Source organism: Myotis brandtii, unplaced genomic scaffold (genome assembly GCF_000412655.1).
Source record: "Myotis brandtii unplaced genomic scaffold, ASM41265v1 scaffold311, whole genome shotgun sequence".
NCBI lineage: Eukaryota > Metazoa > Chordata > Mammalia > Chiroptera > Vespertilionidae > Myotis > Myotis brandtii.
Window position 1 is genome coordinate 117,050 of NW_005361913.1, and position 17,539 is coordinate 134,588.

General features: G+C 46.6%; 1 protein-coding gene across 2 annotated transcripts in view; it reads right to left on the minus strand.

Annotated features, from left to right (window-relative positions):
- ABCA4 (ATP-binding cassette, sub-family A (ABC1), member 4) overlaps nt 1–17,539 on the minus strand; it is a 130,232-nt gene that overhangs the window by 30,274 nt on the left and 82,419 nt on the right. For both annotated transcript variants that reach the window (XM_014542676.1, XM_014542675.1), the window contains 11 exons: nt 16,432–16,571; nt 15,832–15,969; nt 14,710–14,903; nt 13,605–13,689; nt 10,688–10,893; nt 10,286–10,334; nt 7,015–7,277; nt 6,053–6,177; nt 5,480–5,578; nt 4,469–4,655; nt 942–1,036 (listed from right to left, as the gene is read on the minus strand). In XM_014542676.1, the coding sequence (XP_014398162.1) occupies nt 942–1,036; nt 4,469–4,655; nt 5,480–5,578; nt 6,053–6,177; nt 7,015–7,277; nt 10,286–10,334; nt 10,688–10,893; nt 13,605–13,689; nt 14,710–14,903; nt 15,832–15,969; nt 16,432–16,571 (1,581 nt within the window). The remainder of the gene's footprint in view (nt 1–941; nt 1,037–4,468; nt 4,656–5,479; nt 5,579–6,052; nt 6,178–7,014; nt 7,278–10,285; nt 10,335–10,687; nt 10,894–13,604; nt 13,690–14,709; nt 14,904–15,831; nt 15,970–16,431; nt 16,572–17,539) is intronic.

The window sequence follows — 17,539 nt, forward strand, 5'->3', positions numbered from 1 at the left end:
CAAACTGGCTGCTGAGAACAAAGTTTGGGATGCTTGTTGTTTATCCCAGTATCTGCTTTTATTTTTGGGTGTGGCTGGCATTCTTTATTTTGCTGACTGCTGGCTCGGCCCTGCCTTCTGGCAGCTGCTTCCACCATCTGCAGTGTGTTCTGGTTAATTGAGTCAATTTATTCTTTGAGCATGGCTCTGGTAGGGGAAGCAACTGAAAGTACTACTAAAATTAGACAGTATGTTTTATTTTAAAGCCCCAGAGCATGTGGGCCTGGATCAGGGTTCCCATGATGCCATCTGGGTAGCACACGCTTGTCAAGCTCCCATAGGGTTGGCTGAAGCCAGCCCGTCCCCAGCTGAGGCTTGATAACAGCGGCAGAGCTGGGAGAAGTAGACACAGATAAGAGTTCACTGGCGTATCAAACGGCAGCGCGACCGGCGTTAATTTACAGCGAGAGTGTGACAGGTGCTGGGGACCTGGCTGGCCTGTGGGCTCACTCACATACTGTACCCACTGCCTCCATCCTATCTTGCTCTAATCTTGTCCTTTCTGCTGTTTGCTTCTTACTTTTCTGTCTTGTTTCTTTTTCCTCTACCTTTCCCTCCTTTACTCTTGCTCCTCCCTCCAAACTTTATCTCTTTCTTAACTAGTGAAAATCTGAGGCTGCATTATTAGATAAATCCTACATTTTTTATTTTAATTTTAGTAGTGTATGGGTTACCCATTGAGACTGCTTAGTCCAAACAAAACAAACAAAACAGACACAATTAAACTTAAGCTGCATTTTACTTGTATATTCTCGATTGCTCTTTCTGTTAGCGTAGGAAAAAGAAGAAAAATTCCACTGCCCTGATTGTTGATAAATCATGTGAGAAAATGGTCTTCTGTTTTTAGTTAATAGTTTGTACAGGGAGCCAGGATGAAAAGCATAACAAGGGTCTCTTCTTACCTGGTTCGGATAAGGGCAGGATACGTCTTTACTAAGAAGTCGGAGATGTTCCTGTCTGTGAGGTCTTGTAGAATTTCTGTGCTGCGCTGCATTCTCTGAGACAGCGAGACATTCCTGTTAGTTACTTTGGAATGTGAGGCTTTACAGTTTGTGAAACTGCTTGTTCTTCATCAAAAGTTATGCTAGCTGTTGAGCCCCCCACACTCGGAACAGTACCCGGCATATAGTTGAAACAGTAAATTGTGACATGAGTGAAATAATTCAAACAGGACCTTACCATGTAATAAATCACATTCAAAATACACTTAGGACTGGAAGCGCCATCATCAAAAGAGTGTGAGTTTGACCACCAGGTGGCAATATTACTTTAAATTTGGGAATAGGTAATGGTTTGATTTCCCATTAGTCATGAACCTTGGGTGTCAAGGGAACCAACCAAAAGTAGAGAGGGAAAATTTGGGTGGCTTTAAAACCATGCTTCTCATTTTTATACACTTTTTGTTTCCTCTTCCCCTTTTCCTATTATACTTCCTTCTTCAGTTCACTTGCTTTACCTGGTTCCTCTCTCTAACGCTAGGAGAGCTGGCATCTACAGAACTTTGTGTGCAGGCACTGTGCAAAATGCTCTGCACACATTATATCCCTTAATCCCCAAACCCCCATGACAGAAGAATTGTTACTTTATCTTACGGACCGAGAAAGTGAGTTCAGAAAGGTTGGCTAACTTGCACCGGGTTGTAGAACGTGTAGGTGGCTGACCTAGGATTTGAACCTATATCTGTCTGACTCCCCAGCCCTTACTCTTTTCACCCCATCACCCTGCTTCTCAAGCTGAGGATGGCATCCCGGGGAACCGCCAAACTCTCCGGGTGGAATCTAGGCTGGAACAATTGCTGGTGCCTGGGAATTTTATGATAAATTGTTTTCTAAAAATTCTGTAAATAAAGTACTCCTATAACTTTAACTCGGTGTATTCTAGAAGTCAGGGGTGGAGCACGTCCACCTGGGGACCTACCACCACTGAAAGAATTCGAGAACAGGATGGGGCCCTGCAGAAGACAGCATCCACCATCCGGCTTTCCAGATGAGGACAATTCACCACCTCAAACCAAGCCTGTACCCACACCTCTGGCTTAATTCCAGAGGGAGAGTGTGTTTGACTGAGTAGATGTAAATAAATGTGTGTGTGTGTGTGTGTGTGTGTGTGTGTGTGTGTGAGAGAGAGAGAGAGAGAGAGAGAGAGAGAGAGAGAAAGTAGCTCCTGTGCAGATTCATGATGTTACATTTTTTTCTCTCAAGAGAGACATGAATGATAATGAGGAAATACAGGCACAAAGAAAATCACAGGAACTGGTCTGTTCCCAGGACGTTGGCTGTGGAGGCCTGTTACATTTTCCCCCTAGGAACCAGGCACCAACCACTGAAAACAAGGTTCTATAAGCTGGACGGGCAGCCTTGAAGTTAGGACTTGCTGAGGAAAGGAATCTCCATATAGCTGCTCCTGGCCTTCCCTCCGCCCTGGCCAGGACTCGGTGTGAGAACTCTGTCTGATGCTGGTGCGTTAGAGCAGAAGCACCTGGAGGCCCTCGGCAAACCCAGCAGAAGTAGAGCTTCCTCTTGGGGTACAGAGGACTGGGACACGCTCCCTCAGCTCCTCTTTAGGGATCCCTGTGATGCACAGTGACTGAGTTATGATTCAAAGGGGAAATATACTGCTTGAGAAATAGAAAAGTATCTGCTTTTAGCATGTAAAAAAATAAAAAAGAAAGAAAGAAAGCAGGATGCTCATAAACAGAGTCATTCACAAGCCAGCTCCTGAGATTGATGCTAGGGCAAAATTTAGTTGTCCCCCATGACCTGCTCTGCCCTTCTGCCATCTGCCAGACTAAGAGACGGTTGGGTGCAAGGCCACCCAGACTCCCTTGACTTTTGATTCTGGCCAATGACATCCAAGTGTGGTAGCTTCTTGAAATCTTCCTAGAAGATAGCATATTTGCACAGTTTCCCTCTCTTTTTATTCATCCCTTCTTTCGTTCTGCGGTCTGGAAAGTGGGTCCTGCCGTCTTGGCCAAGGAGGCTGAGGCCTGTTTACCATGGAGAAGCAGCGGGACAGAGTTCCACCTGCACGAACTTTTACAGGAGAGGGAAACAGTGTCTTATTTCATCTGCTGTTCGGTTGGGGTGGTCATCATTCTGTTGAGTGTAATTCTAAACAACAGTTTCCTTACCCACATTATTTCATCGAATTCTCATAAAATGCTATGAAATAAATGACAGTTATCCCCAATTTATAAGGGAGGAAAGTAATGCCCAGAGAGGCAAGTAACCAAACCACTGCCTGTGCTCTCGACACCATGCCACACGGCCTCTCTGGGAAGCATTCATTCATGGGCACATCATTAGATATGGCCACAGAATGCCTCACTCGGTGCAAGTCAGCAGGGAGGACCATTATCACCCCAAGACAAAGTGAGACTTCCCTGACCCCGCTGTCTCTAAAAGCCCTGGGAAAGGCTCACTGTGATACATTCTGGAGTTCAGAACACCCACGAGAGGATGCTGCTCAGAGCCAAGATGATTGATGTCCCTGCAAAACATAGGTTATCGTCTGTCTGTGTGTGTGTGTGCATGTTAGTGACAGCACATGGAAAGCTTTTTAATTAAGATTGTTAATAAGCATGCAAATACATATGCATTTGAATAGACATTACAACATTGTTTATAAGGAACAAAAGTTGAAAACTCAGGTCTAAGAATGAGAGCTTTGTTGAATAAATTAAAGTAAATCCAAACAGTGGGATAAGCATGCAGGCATTAAAAACACTCATGTATATGCATATTGACATGGGCATATGTTCATAATATGCTATTAAGTGAAAATAGCAGGTTTTAAGACAGCATTTTGAATATAATCCAGGTTGAATGGGTAAAAACCAAATGTTATTGGTGGTTATTTCCAAGTGATAGGATGATTTTTTTTCTTCTGACTCATCTGTATTTTCTAATTTTTCTATCATGAGCATGCATGACTTGCATAATGTTTCAATGTTTAGAGATATTTTCTTACTAGATTGCATAGGAAGTGTGTGGTGGAAAACGAAGCTGGTCAGTGACTTCCTCCGAGTGGCTGGACAGGACACCGGGGGTAGTCCCGCTGAGAGGACCCAGGGAACCTCATGAGGTCCTGCACTCTACCGTCAGTTTAAAATGTTGTTTGGCCCAGCTGGCCTGGCTCAGTGGTTGAGCATTGACCTATGACCCTGGAGGTCACAGCTCAATTCCAAGTCAGGGCACATGCCCGGTTGAGGGCTTGATCCCCAGTATGGGGTGTGCAGGAGGCAGCCCATCAATGATTCTTTCTCATCATTGATGTTTTTCTCTCTCTCCCTCTCCCTTCCTCTCTGAAATCAATAAAAATATATTTAAAAAAATAAAATGTTGTTTGGCCAGGAACTCAGGGGGCACAATGTTTTCCCCCACTCCCTGCAGATTCAGGGCCTCCGGTTTCCCACAGAGGGTCGAGGTACCTGAGGGGGCGGGAGCCCCCCTGCGCCCTCGGGGCACTCAGGGAGCATGGTGAGCTTTTCCCTGGTGCTGCACCAGCAGGAGGGCGAGGGGTGGTCTGGTGTCCATTTCTGCTTCTGGAACAGGTGGGTGACGTTCGGGGACACAGAGGGGATCTTCCAGGGGGTTGAGTTGCCACAGGGGTACTCCCTTCATGGAAGACAAGAAAATAGTTCACAATCAACCCCAAAGTGTAGAGAAAGCCTTAGAAATGAGAAGTAATGTCCAGCCATCTCCTCCCCAGCCTTTCTTCCTCGTCCTCAGAGCCATACACTTTCTTCTCATGCTCGCAGAGGTTAGTTTCTGCTCAAGAAAAGTCAAGACTAGGGTGTGTGTTTTTATTGACTGGGGGTGGGGCTGGTGAAATGATCTAGTTTCTGGGCAGTTTTATCTCTTTTATTCTCTTCTGGTGGCTCTAGCTGTTGAGAGACAATAAATAAAAGAGGAATTTGAAATTAGTCTATGTTTGGTCCTTATCACTAGCTCTGAAAAAAGCTGAATGAGAGAAGCAGTGAAAATTGTATTAAATTTTTAGGATTCTTGGTGGATTTCAACTGCCCTCTAAAACTCCCTTCTCTATACACACAGGAGTAATGGAAAGGTGGCCACACATGTAAATTAACGCCATTCTAGGTCCCATTACACCATTGGCAGTCCCCACCTCCCTCCTTCCCCTGTTCAGATTCCTTTCAAGTAGGTCGTGGAAGCATAAATCAACCTAGCATGATGGGACTTTTGATATCGGGAATTGCAAAGATAAAGAGCTGCCCAATGAAGCAGGGGCTTCCCAAGAGGGAGTGAACACCTTGCACGCAGGTGTTGGAGGAAAAGCCGGGTGAGTGCTGGACAGGGAGAGTGATGTGTACAGAGCAGGACTGAGACAGGGCCCGTCCCAACCCTGCCATCTCCATATGCCACCATCTGAGTCTCTCAGGGCAGCTGTCAGTGTTAGGGCAGGGTGCACAGGGACTTACGGGAGCCACTCTTCCTTTAGGCAGCGGTTGCCAAAGCCTGGCTTGTTCAGGAGGACGTCTGCAAGTGCTGCAAGCCGCTCACTGCCGGGCTGGTCCAAGCTAGACAATGTGAGAGGGGCTTACTCAATGGGCATGTGACTGGGACAGAGGGACAAAGCAGCCAACATGCGACTCAACAAATGTTTTATTGAGTGGCTACTACATGCCAGGCCTGTACACAGGGCACAGAACGCTGCATTGGGTGGTTATAGGTCTTCTGGGAAGGTGGCAGCCTCCCCCAACACGCCCAGTGATGGCATATCACATCTGTGTCCCACAAAGATGAAGCTGCCACCCATCACCTAACCTTGACTTTCTCTTGTCTTACTCCTGGCAGCCCTGGTTGTCCACTTGGGATCACCTTCCAAGTGGCAGGTTCCTTAATTTCCTTTCTGAGGGCAGCCCCAGGACCCCTGCCATGTTGGTGACTGTCCCAGGGAGGGGGAAGGCCAGGGCCCCATCAAGCAGCATGTGACCCAGGAGCCCCACACCCCATAGGAGCAAATGATGACCACTGGGGACAGGTCTACGCACCTGAAGAAGGTGTACTGCTGCCCATACATCCAGGGGTGAAGGGTCAAAGCAGGGTATTCACCAAAAGGAGGGATGATGATGGAAAGCATCAGAGCCAGAAACACAAAAGTGGCTGGGAGCACAATCTGTGGGGAAATAAACATGGCAACATGGGCTGTGGGCCGTGGTGTGCAAAAGATACACAAACTTACACATGCGCGCACTCACACACATGTTCATTCTTTTAAATGTTTAATCTGCAGCCTCATAACTGGCCCTGGTGGAAAGTCAGGCTTCTGGGGAACATTATGGGCAGCACGTGCAAAAGCAAGACATGTTCTGATAACCATTGAAGAGGTGAAGTAGGCCAACACTGAACATTGAAGTAGCCCAGCCAGGTGGCTCAGTTGGTTGGAGTGTCATCCTGCACATTGAAAGGTTTGATTCCCAGTCAGGGTGTGTATAGAAAGCAACTGATCTATATTTCTTTCTCTCTCTCTCTCTCTCTCTCTCTCTCTCTCTCTCTCTCTCTCTTCCTCTTCCTCCCTCTCTAAAATCAGTAAACATGTCCTCAGGTGAGGATTTAAAAAAACAACTACAAAACATTGAAGTAGGCCAGTGTTTAGCTAGAGGTCAACCTGAGTTTCTTTTTCAAATAAAAAACATACAAAGAAAAAAAGAAGACAATAACCTTGATATGTAGGGTCATTGCAAAAATAAATGAAAAATATTGTAAAAATAACAACATTGACATATTCACTATTATTCTATTTTCCCTGCTTACTGAGGTCAAGTGTTAACCAAGAATCAAAGTAAAGGTTGGCAAGGAGGAAACAAAGGCAACAGAATTAAAGAGCCACTCACTGCTGAGCCTGAGCCCAGCAGTGAGTGGCACAGAAAGCTGGGCAGAGGAGGGAAAGGCCAGGAGGGGCAAACAGGCCCGGCCAGTTGCCACCCAGCACAGCCCAGATCCATAGCAATACCTGGGCCAGGAAGTCCTTGCGGCTGCGGACGGAGTGGTGGAACCGCTTGACCAGCAGCGCCTGCACATGCTGGATGACCAGCCGTGCTCCTGTGTTGCGCCGGCCGCCCTGCTCCGCAGGCTCCCGGGAAGGCTGACCCAGGGTGGGAGGAGCCGGCTCCGCAGAGCAGCTGTCGGAGCCCTGGGGAATCTGTGTGACCTCCTTGCTAGAACCCGAACAGGGGTGTCGCAGACTGACGGTTTCTCTTTTCTGCTGAGTGTTGCCTGAGAGTGAATTAATAAATTAGAAAAGGCACCCACAAAGTCTGGATCTCATATGCTATTATTTTCTTACTCTATTAGATCTCCCTTCATTTAAATCAGCAACAAAATATCAGGCCAGGTAGGTTAATGAACTTATATAAATTCTATTGTTTAGTGTAAATCATTTATAGAAAAAATAAGCTGAAATCACTTAAATATTCTCTATAGTAGTTAAACAAAAAAGATCTAAGTGCACTGAGGTTGAAAACATATAGCCAAGTAGAAGATGATATGTGAAATAAGATTGTATTTATATTAGAGAGCACATACATCATATATAAAGAAACGTGATATTTTCCACACACACATACACACACACACACACACACACACACACACACACACACACACAACTGCCAAGCTTTGAAAGATTGCCCATAAACTGTTGACAGGTTACCACTGCAGGGCAGAGCTGGATAAGGGGTGAGGGACGAAGTGGGAAGGGTGATTTCAGCCTTTTTTTAAAATATTATTTGAAAAATGTTTAACAAAAATATATGTTCATATATAGCCTGTGTACTTAAAAAAGGGAAAGGCAGAGTCACTTGGTTCTTTCTGATTTCTTAGAGGCCACCATGGAGTGGTGGAAAGAGTAATGAACCAGGAGTTAGGAGATTTTGGTTTGAATCCTAACTCTTGCTGGACGCATTGGATAAGTGATTCAACCTGCCTGAATCCGAGTTTTCTGTTCTGTAAAATGAAACAGAACATTTCACAGGGCTGCTATAAAGATCAAATGGGCTAACACATGTGAATGTGCTTATTATCATTGTAGGTTGTCAGTTATGTTCAAGCTAGAGTTTATCATCACTGTTCAATGTTCATTTGCAGGACATGTTGTTGAATGTAAAGGGAGAGCCTGGAGGACTTCCGGTTGGTTCCTGGCTGCTTTGTTAACCCACTTATTATACCTCAGAACAAGGGCAGCCGCAGAGGAGCTGGGTCAGCTCAGTCATGCTTTCAGCCAGCATTCTCCGGCACCTGCGATGCAACAGGCCTGGCTACTCAGAGGGGAAAGGACTTCTCCAGGCTCATTGGCTACAGGGCGCCAGAGTCCTAGTTGTCTGGACTCTTTCCTCCTGATTGGGGCTCACATTTGATGTCTGCTGTGGCCGGCCCCCCTTCTGGATGCCTGCTGCCTCTCTTCATGTCTATCCCTGACCCCCATCCAGCCTGAGCCCACTCTCCCAGCCAGAGCAAAGTTCATTATTAGAATTCCAGTTTGTCCCTGGCTCTGCTGCCCTCTGGTGGTAACTGGCTGTGAGCACCCCTTCAGGAGTGGCGTTGACCCTCTTGGTACCATGAAATGTGTGAGTCCAATGGACAGCTACTGATTCCTTCAGGCTTTTAGACCAGATCTGAAAATGTCCTCTACACCTGAGTAAATGCAAAACAAATGCACTTAGCCATCTGAAAAATGGGAGGTAGTGAGAGTTTGGCCTTGGGAGTCCTAGATTGAAAGCTACAACTAGAAAACTAGACTCAGAAGCCTGTGTGACTTTAGGCAAGTCATCCAACCTGTGTGAGCTCAGCTTCTCCAGGTAGGGCTAATCCCTGCCTTACCCATCTCATGAGATTATAGTGACAATCAAATAAAACAATGGGTGTTAACTGCTTTCTAAACTGTAGGGGGCTCACAAGTTTGAGGTAAGGGATGATTTATAAATGTTGAGATTAGAGTGTTTAAATATTAATCAGAAATTGCATACTGTGTTAAGACTTGGCATGTATTAACTCGCTTAATTCTCTCAACAACACTAAAAGGTTGATACTATTATTGTTCCCATTTTGCAGAGGATGAAACTGAGGAACAAAGAGGCTAAGTATTTAACCAAAGCCACTCAGCAACTTGTGAAGCTCAGGTTTGGTGTTTGGTCCACCGCATTCTAGAGGCTACAGTCTTAACCTCTATCCTTGACTACCTCTTTGGAACTTTCCATTCTGTGCCCAGGCTGGCCAGTCTTCTGATGTGTAATTTATTCTACCTGGGTCATGGAGCACATTTGGGCTGTAAAATTTGACCATTGGAAGTTCTGAGCATAGCTGATAAATAAACTTCTGGGATCATTTGTGAAGCAAGATGAAAACCATATTATCTTAAGAGGTGGCCCCAGAAATCCCACAGGGAGAAAACAGTTTTTGTTCATGAAAACACACTGGATAGAAGGAAGTAACCAGTGGCAGGAGCCCAAGGCAGCAAAGGAGAATTGACACATAGCTTCTGAGGAGAGAGGAAAATGAATGGGACAGAGGAGCCAGGGAGAAGGTTTTATCAGTGTTGCCGAATGCCTATTGTTCTTTGTTCTATCTAAAGTAGCCTGTGTTGTGGCAGGTAACCCCTCCTGCATGTCCATCTCCCACCCCCATCCTCCACAGTAAAGTCTACTGTACTCATGAATGCTTTGTGTGGCTTAGGGGTTTTGGTGGAAATCACAGAAGGGGCTAGATGGCCCCGAGGCTCATAAATGTAGAAGAGAGACCCCCAGAATCGACAGAAATGATGGTCCCCACAGTTTCAAATTTCCACAGGGTGCTAAGTGAGGGTTCAGAATATCTTGGTCTCAAAGGGGCCAGGAGACCTTAGCTGGCATCTGGGTTGTATTTACTGTCACCGTTATCTCTAAGGACTCTGCAGGCTATCACTCATGCAGACAGGAGCTGATCAGAGGCCTGGTGGAGATAAGAGGAGGACAGTGACCTGGCAGGAACAGAGACCTGGCAGGGGGTGAGAAGCTCAGGTACAGAAGCTGATTCATCCAGCGTTCCCACCCACACCTAACTCCATCTGCTCTTTCTTTGTCCTTCAAAGGAACCAAGAATGCCAAATGCCTGTTATTTGGATGCCAGATAAATACTGTGGAGGAGTGTTTGCCTGCTTTGTTGTTTCATGAGTTTTTCCTTAGATTCTCAAGAGGGAGCTCAGGGGAGGGGTATGGTGAGGGGAAAAGCCACAAACTCCAGCACTGTACCAGCGAACAGAGGTCCTGAATCAGAGTCCTCCGTGACCTTCAGAAATATCTGTCAAGGGGAAAAAAGAGAAAATTTGGTTTAGATATTCCCACTCTCAGAAAAATCTAAGCCAAACTCAGTTTTGTTGGGGACTGCTTTATAATGGGAAGAAAATACATTCTGACTCTTTATCTGAAAACATGGTCTTCTATAAACACAAAAGGGTATGCACACAGTGACCACAATTACATAAAACATGTGTGCATATGGACAAAGGCAGGAGGAAGTAAGCCAAAGAATGAAGATAGATGTTATGTTTGGGTGGGGACTTATAACTTTTTGCCTTTACAAAACTTCCCTCTAGTGTGAGACTTTTGCATGTCTTTGGTATCTGACAAAACCAGCTGTAACCTCTGCCTTACCTCTTCCAGGGGAGTGTCAGAAATACCAAAACTGCTGAGCCCCAGGTCAGCCAGCGTCTCCTCCAGCTCTCTGAAAAGGCTGGCATATGCTCTCTGCTTGAAATTCTTATTAGGAAGAAGGAAGATCAGTTCTTGACCAATGCATTCCACCAGCTTTGCCTCTGGAACATGGTGGCGAACCACCTCCATCAGCTCATTCATGTCCCCTAGGACAAGAAAAAAGACGGAGGCCAACTGTTTTCTAGAACCAGGAAGACTGTGCGCTTGCCTGGGTCCCCTCCTTCCTTCCCATTTGAGGAAGGAGCATCTTGCTCCTGGGCAGTGACTCTTTTAGAGGAGTAACACGCTTTCATGTCAGTTTTTAGCTTAGTTGGCCCCGTGATGGGCACTAAGAGGGAGAGGGAGGTGGGAAAAGTGTTCTCACTAACTAGCTGTGCACCTCTGGGAGGTCATGCAATGTCTCCGGGTCAATGTTCCCCTTTGTTCAATAGAATGTTCTGTCCCTTACAAGTTAGGTAACATTGGACAGGTCAAATCCTAGTCTCTTCATCTGTGAAAAGGGGAAAGTAATGGCATCAACTTAATTGTTGTTTGTGAGAACCGGATGAGCTAATTAATATACATGAGAAACTCAGACCACGTGCTTGGTGCACAGATGAGTGGTCGTGGCTGTTGTTATCATGAACATCACCTCTGTTGTTCATTCTTATTCCCCACAAGCCTGAGGGTTCAGTCAAAGTTGCTTTCATTTTCCTGGTCTGGCTCAAGCTCTAGGGGACTTGCCCAGGATGCATCCCTAGACTTGGTAACTGAGTGGGTGAGAACTCCCCTTTTTAATTCACACACTCATGCTGCTCTAACTTTTCGGAGGGCTGTGCCAGTTCCCTTGGGATTGCACCTGCCTCCTCGAACAAAACAAACCCTGATACCCAGCTCACAGCAGATGCAGGAAGGGGTTGGGAAGCTGTGGCAATGGACCAGGGGGATGGAGCCTGGGGTGTGTGGGGAAGTGTCCAGTATCAAGTATTGACCTTATATCCTCATACAATAGGAATTGAATTTTATGCACAAGCATACATTTTATGTGCAACCCTGGGAGGTCATGCAATGTCCCTAGGTCAATTTTCCCCTTTGTTCAATAGAATGTTCCCTCTAATTGTAAAATGTTTAAAGCAGTCATTTGAAGAGGCAGTCCCTAGCCCATTGTCGTGAGAGGTAGGTCAAAGGTAAAGGGATTCAGGGGACTCAGACCCAGCTCTCTGTGCATTTCCCCTAGCAGTCCTCTCAGGTCAGGATTCCCAGATTGAGGGGGAAAATGTGGTAAGTAGAAAACTTTGTTTTTTATTCTTTTTTTTCTTTGTTTTAGAAATGACCTACTTGGAGGGATTGCATGGCTTTCAACCCAAATCCTCCTGCCTAGCTGGCTGAAAAGCTTGTTTTATGTCAAATCTTCACATTGGACTCAATTGTCTCTAGTTCAGGGATGACTTCATTCAGAGGCTGGAGGCTCCTGGCCTGAGGAAGCAGCTCTGCCCTAAAGCTCTCCAGAGGTCACGCTCATTGTTCTCTCAGGAAGGAAGTCCAACCTGAAGCTGCCGGATTCCCAGGGATTGAATCTCCGAAGTGTGTCAGCCTTTCCAGAGTGGTCCTTAGGGGCGCGGGGAGGTCTGGGAGCGAGTGCGTGGTGCAGGGGTGTGGACTAGGGATTAAAATGACTTCTGCTCTGATTCCGGGCATAACTACTTATTGTGCTTCTCACCATGCACAGCATCCCTATTCTAGTAAAACAAAATAAATCTTTATTTAGAAATCAAGGAATATTTTTAAACATCACCCAGGCAGCAGGCTCTCTTTCCAACCTGATTTTGGTGCACCACAGTAATTAGTATTCATTTTCAAAAAATTATCAATTTCTTGCCCAAGATTCCTCCTGGGAGGGAACCTCAGAAAGCAGGAGGAACCCACAGCAAAGCTGGCGAGGAAACAGACAAATGTCACCCTAAAAGGATGCGTCATGGTCACCACAGGTTCTGTCAGTGCAAAGAGAGGGTGAGAGCGTAAATACGATGCGACTCTGGGCATTTCCCTCCAATTTCAAGCATAGTACAGAAGTATTGTCCAGTTTTCTTGTTTCACCAAATGTTAGTTTGTAAATTCTCAGATTGAGAAAAAAATGTGGTAAGTAGAAAACTTTGTTTTTTATTTGATAAACAGATACTTTCCCCCTTCCTTAACCTGGGTCAGTCCATAGTTTTAGGATATGGGGTGTGTGGATTCCATTTGCAAAAACACCCCAGGGGAGGGATGGGAGGTGGGCATTAATGGAAAAATGGAAAGAGTGGTTGGCAAACTGCTTCTACAGTGACTGACTGCCTCTCTTCTATAGCACCCTCGAGGCGGGGTGCCTCTTAACCAGGTTTAATGCATCTCAACCCAAGGAACAATTGCTGTAAAATGGGCCAATTGAGGGGAAAGTTAGGAATGTCGCAGGGATGTGCAATAGTCCATAGATACTGTATCTGACTCCCTGGAAAAGTTCACGTGTTTCTACCAGAGTGGAACCTGGCATCTGTAGAAGCCCAGCTCTCCGGGCGCTCAGGCCTGTGGCCTGGAGTCGGGGCAGGAGGACCCCAGGAACGGAGGCTCCGTTATGGTCAAGGACACGGAGTGAACAAAGACCGATTCCTCATTAAAGGGAGAGGGCCCACAGGTGCATGACTTTTCAAACCCTTCTGGGAATGGAGGAGGAGAAGGAAGTTCAAAGAAAAACATGAGCAATTGCATGCCATGGACTTGAGGAGCACACTGAATATTCTCTTCACGCCCATTAAAATGCATAACAGCAGGAGACACACCCAACAATACTGAGAAATGATCGCCAGGCAAGAACCAAGATATGGCCTGCCCCAGTCCTCACCATCCAAGACTTGTTCTGGAGTTCTCTCATCTGCATGGGCTGGACACCTGATGGAGAAACCCTTGGATGCACAGCCGCAGGTCCCCTACAACAGACGGACACCGGTCACTTCAATGATAGCATCTCTCTGATGTGGACTGTTGTCACCACCATGCCTGATTTGTTTCTCACCACCCAGCGTGGTCAACACATTTTTCTTCATGGGTTTAATCTATTACTTCATCTGAGCATTTTGAAGGTGTGGCTATTTGATCTTATCCTGTGACTCAGGCACAGAGAGTAGCAGAGCCTCGAAGGATCCCTTGGCTTGTCATTACGTATGTGACAGCAGAAGGTCTGACTGTGCTCCTCCCTCCCATGGGTGCATGCTGGGCTGTGGAAATACACCCAGGACAAGAAAACCCAGAAGCAGCCAGACACTTAAACGACAGGGGCCAGAGGCATCAGTAATGCTACAATATAACAAGTGTGACAGCCTTTATCTCATTTATCTTCACCACGTCCCCAGGACGCAGAATCAGAGAGCATTAGTTTCATTTTCTGTACTTTGCAAAAAAAAAAACAATGACAAGGAATTAAGTCATTTGCTGGGATGACACCTCTTGTCTACCTTGCAGCCCAGACCTGAACCTGGGTCTCCTTACATGCTAAGGCGGCCTCTGCTGGGTGGCACTTCTTGGCTTCCTTATTGTTAGGTTAAGTCCCCAAGGAAGCCTTAGCTTTTACTTACCAGCAGAATTAGGGTTTAATTAGGGGACATGAATGTTGGAATGAAAAAAGGAATGTTGGCATCAAACAACTACTCTCCTTAAAACAGTATATCCTTGCAAAATAAGACCTACTTTGTATGTTTCACCACACATGTGTCGTTTAGAATTCTAGAATATAAGAATCTCGGGTCATTTAAAACTAGTTGTTTCGTTTGGGGTAAAGCATCTCTGTAGGAGGGTTCGCAATGTCAGTTCATCAAAGTCTACAGATGGTTCCAGAAACATAGGGCTGTTCTGATGGCTGGAGCCTGGTTTGAGTGGAAATGCCCAGGAAGGCAGCACCATGCTGTGCATCCCTGCTCACCGGACGGCTCGTTCCCTGGGCAGACACACACCTCACAGCCTGTTCTCTGGCCCTGGACGCTTTTCATCTTGCGCACCAAGGTCAGGTAGAAGCCCGTGCCAAAGCAGTTCTTCAGGAAGAGCGGGGTGCCCGCGCAGTAGAGCCGCCCCTGGGAAATGATGGCGATGCGGTCCCCCAGGAGGTCGGCCTCGTCCATGTGGTGAGTGGACATGATGATGGTTCTGCCTGCAAGGGTAGGGGAAGGGGACTCACCAGGCAGGCCGGAGCCAGGCTGGACGAGAGAGGGTGTACGGTAACCTCCTCATTACATGGGTTCAGAACTGGGAGTTAATAAATAAAAGCAAGCGTCTGCATAAAGCCCTGAGTGCTATAATAATGACGATAGCTAACACTGCATGGCACCCTGCACATTGTAAAGCATTGCTCACTCGGCACAGGACCTGATTCCCGCAAATCATCATGTGTGGGACGTATTCATTATCATCAGCCAGTGTCCACTGAATGCTAGATTTACAGTCTCTGGGTCATTAAGCACTGCATTTATAATCTGTGCAAAGCACACACAGTCTCTCTCTCTCTCTCTCTCTCTCTCTCTCTCTCTCGCTGGAAATGTCATTTAAAAAAACCGGTAATGAGGATTCCAGGTTGGCAAACTAACCACAGGATTGAGCCACGATATCACTTTTGTGGGCGCTCAGCTCGCTGCCCCTTCTGGATCTGCACCCTCTGGTTGGAAGGTGCTGTGATAGAGAAGGGAAGTCCCATTTCGAGACATTTCCACCTGCAGCAGTCTTCTGGGGCACTGGATACCGGCATGTCACCCTCACACCTGGTCCTGAATGTCTATGGAGTCTCTTGGAACATTCGCAGGGGACTTGGGTTCCCTTAGTCAAAGGGGAATTTCACCTAGAGCTACACCCATTGTGAAGGACAGAAGGGTTGACAGGATTTTCTAGAATATTTTGGAAACTAGGCTGCTCCATTCGTGACTCCCTGCGTACATTTGTGTAAAGCTCTCAGGAGGCTCCCGCTGGAATTTAGATTCATCCAAGCCGCTGAGGAGGCCCCCATGTGAGTGTAGTTGTGGCTCTTACTATGCACTCAATTGCCAAACACCAGGTGTGAGAGCACAGGGCACTGCGCAGGCCGTCACCTGAGCGATACTTCAGGAGCAGGTCCCAGATGGAGCGCCTGGAGTAGGGGTCCACCCCAGAGGTGGGCTCGTCCAGGATGACCACCTTGGCGTCTCCCACGAAGGCAGTGACGACCGACAGCTTCCTCTGCATGCCACCTGTGGGTACACGGCGGGGCGGGGGTCACGGGGGCTGTGGGGGACGGGATGGGAAAGGCCCGGGGCTGGGGGTACCTTTGCTCCGCAGTGGTGTGATACCACCTCCTTAGATGTTTATGCAGCATTCAAACCCTGGCGGTGCACAGACCTCTGTCAATGCAGAAAGGCAGTCTCTGCTTCTTAGGACGAGACCTTTGGGAGGCTGGTCTCACATATTAGTTCCAACACATAAACATCAGAACAAAGCCAGCCCAGGCTGCTATGTCCACATGGGAAGTGATCCAGAGGGGCTGCTCTTAGATGCTCAGAGTCACTTTATAGAGGAATTATATCGGCTCTTAAGATGTCTCCTGTCATAAGCCTAAGAACACACACACACACACACACACACACACTCACACACACACACTCACACAGGGAACAATGGGTATGTGTAGCCCTTCCTTTTCCAACACCGAGCACCTGACAGATCCTGAGCCTCTTCATTCCTCTTGTGGTGGAGGCCCGTGTCCTCCAGCATGGCTTCCGCCTCCAGCTGGGCCTCGTCCCGCGCCTTCCCCTTCAGCTGGGCGTAGAACAGGATGTGCTCAGCCACTGTGAGGCTGTGGGGACGGGGGGATGAGAAAGCTCAGCAAGTCCACCTCCTGCAATTTAACTTACAGAAATAGCTAAGGATGAGCACAGACGTCCAGCAATCAGGACGTTCGTCACGGTGTCGTTTATAACACAAAAACAAAACAAAGGACAGATCCTGCTGAAATATCCAACGAGAGGGGACGGCTTAAAAGTACATGTATACAATGGCATACTATGTAAACATTAAAAAGTATTTTGAGAAGAATGTGTAATGACATGAAAAGATAGATGATGTTCGTGATATCTTAGATTAAAAGAAAGCAATCACATTTTTAAAAAATGGCAGTTATAAAATTGCATGCCATGTTTTACTCTCCTCTGTAATTTTAAAGTATATGTGTATATCTATATATGCACAGGAGAAAGTTCTGAAAAATTATATACCCAAGTGTTATCAGTGGTTACCTCTGGGTGGTGAAATTATAGGTGGCTTTAAATATATATATTTGAGAGAGAGAGGAAGGGACAGCTGGAGAGAGACAGAAAAATCGATTGGTTACCTCCTGTAAGAATCTCAACTAAGGATCGAACCTGCAACCCAGGCATATGCTCTGACTGGGAGTCGAACCACTAAACTTTTGGTGCATGGGAGGATGCTCAACCAACTGAGCCACACTGACCAGGGCTATAGGTGACTTTTCTTTCCTTCCTTTAATATATATTTCCTTCTTTCCTTTCTTCAATGACTTCCTTAACTCTTTAGATAAGAAATAAAAGTTTGGATATAGGAAACCAAGATGGCGGCATAGGTAAACACCGGAGATTGCTGCCTTGCACAACCACTTCAAAAATACAACTAAAAGACATAACGGACATCATCCAGAACCACAGGAAGGCTGGCTGAGTGGAATTTCTACAACTAGAAGGAAAGAGAAAAGCACACTGAGACTCAGAGGAGGTGCAGAAGTAAAGTGCAGAGGTACGGAGGCGCACG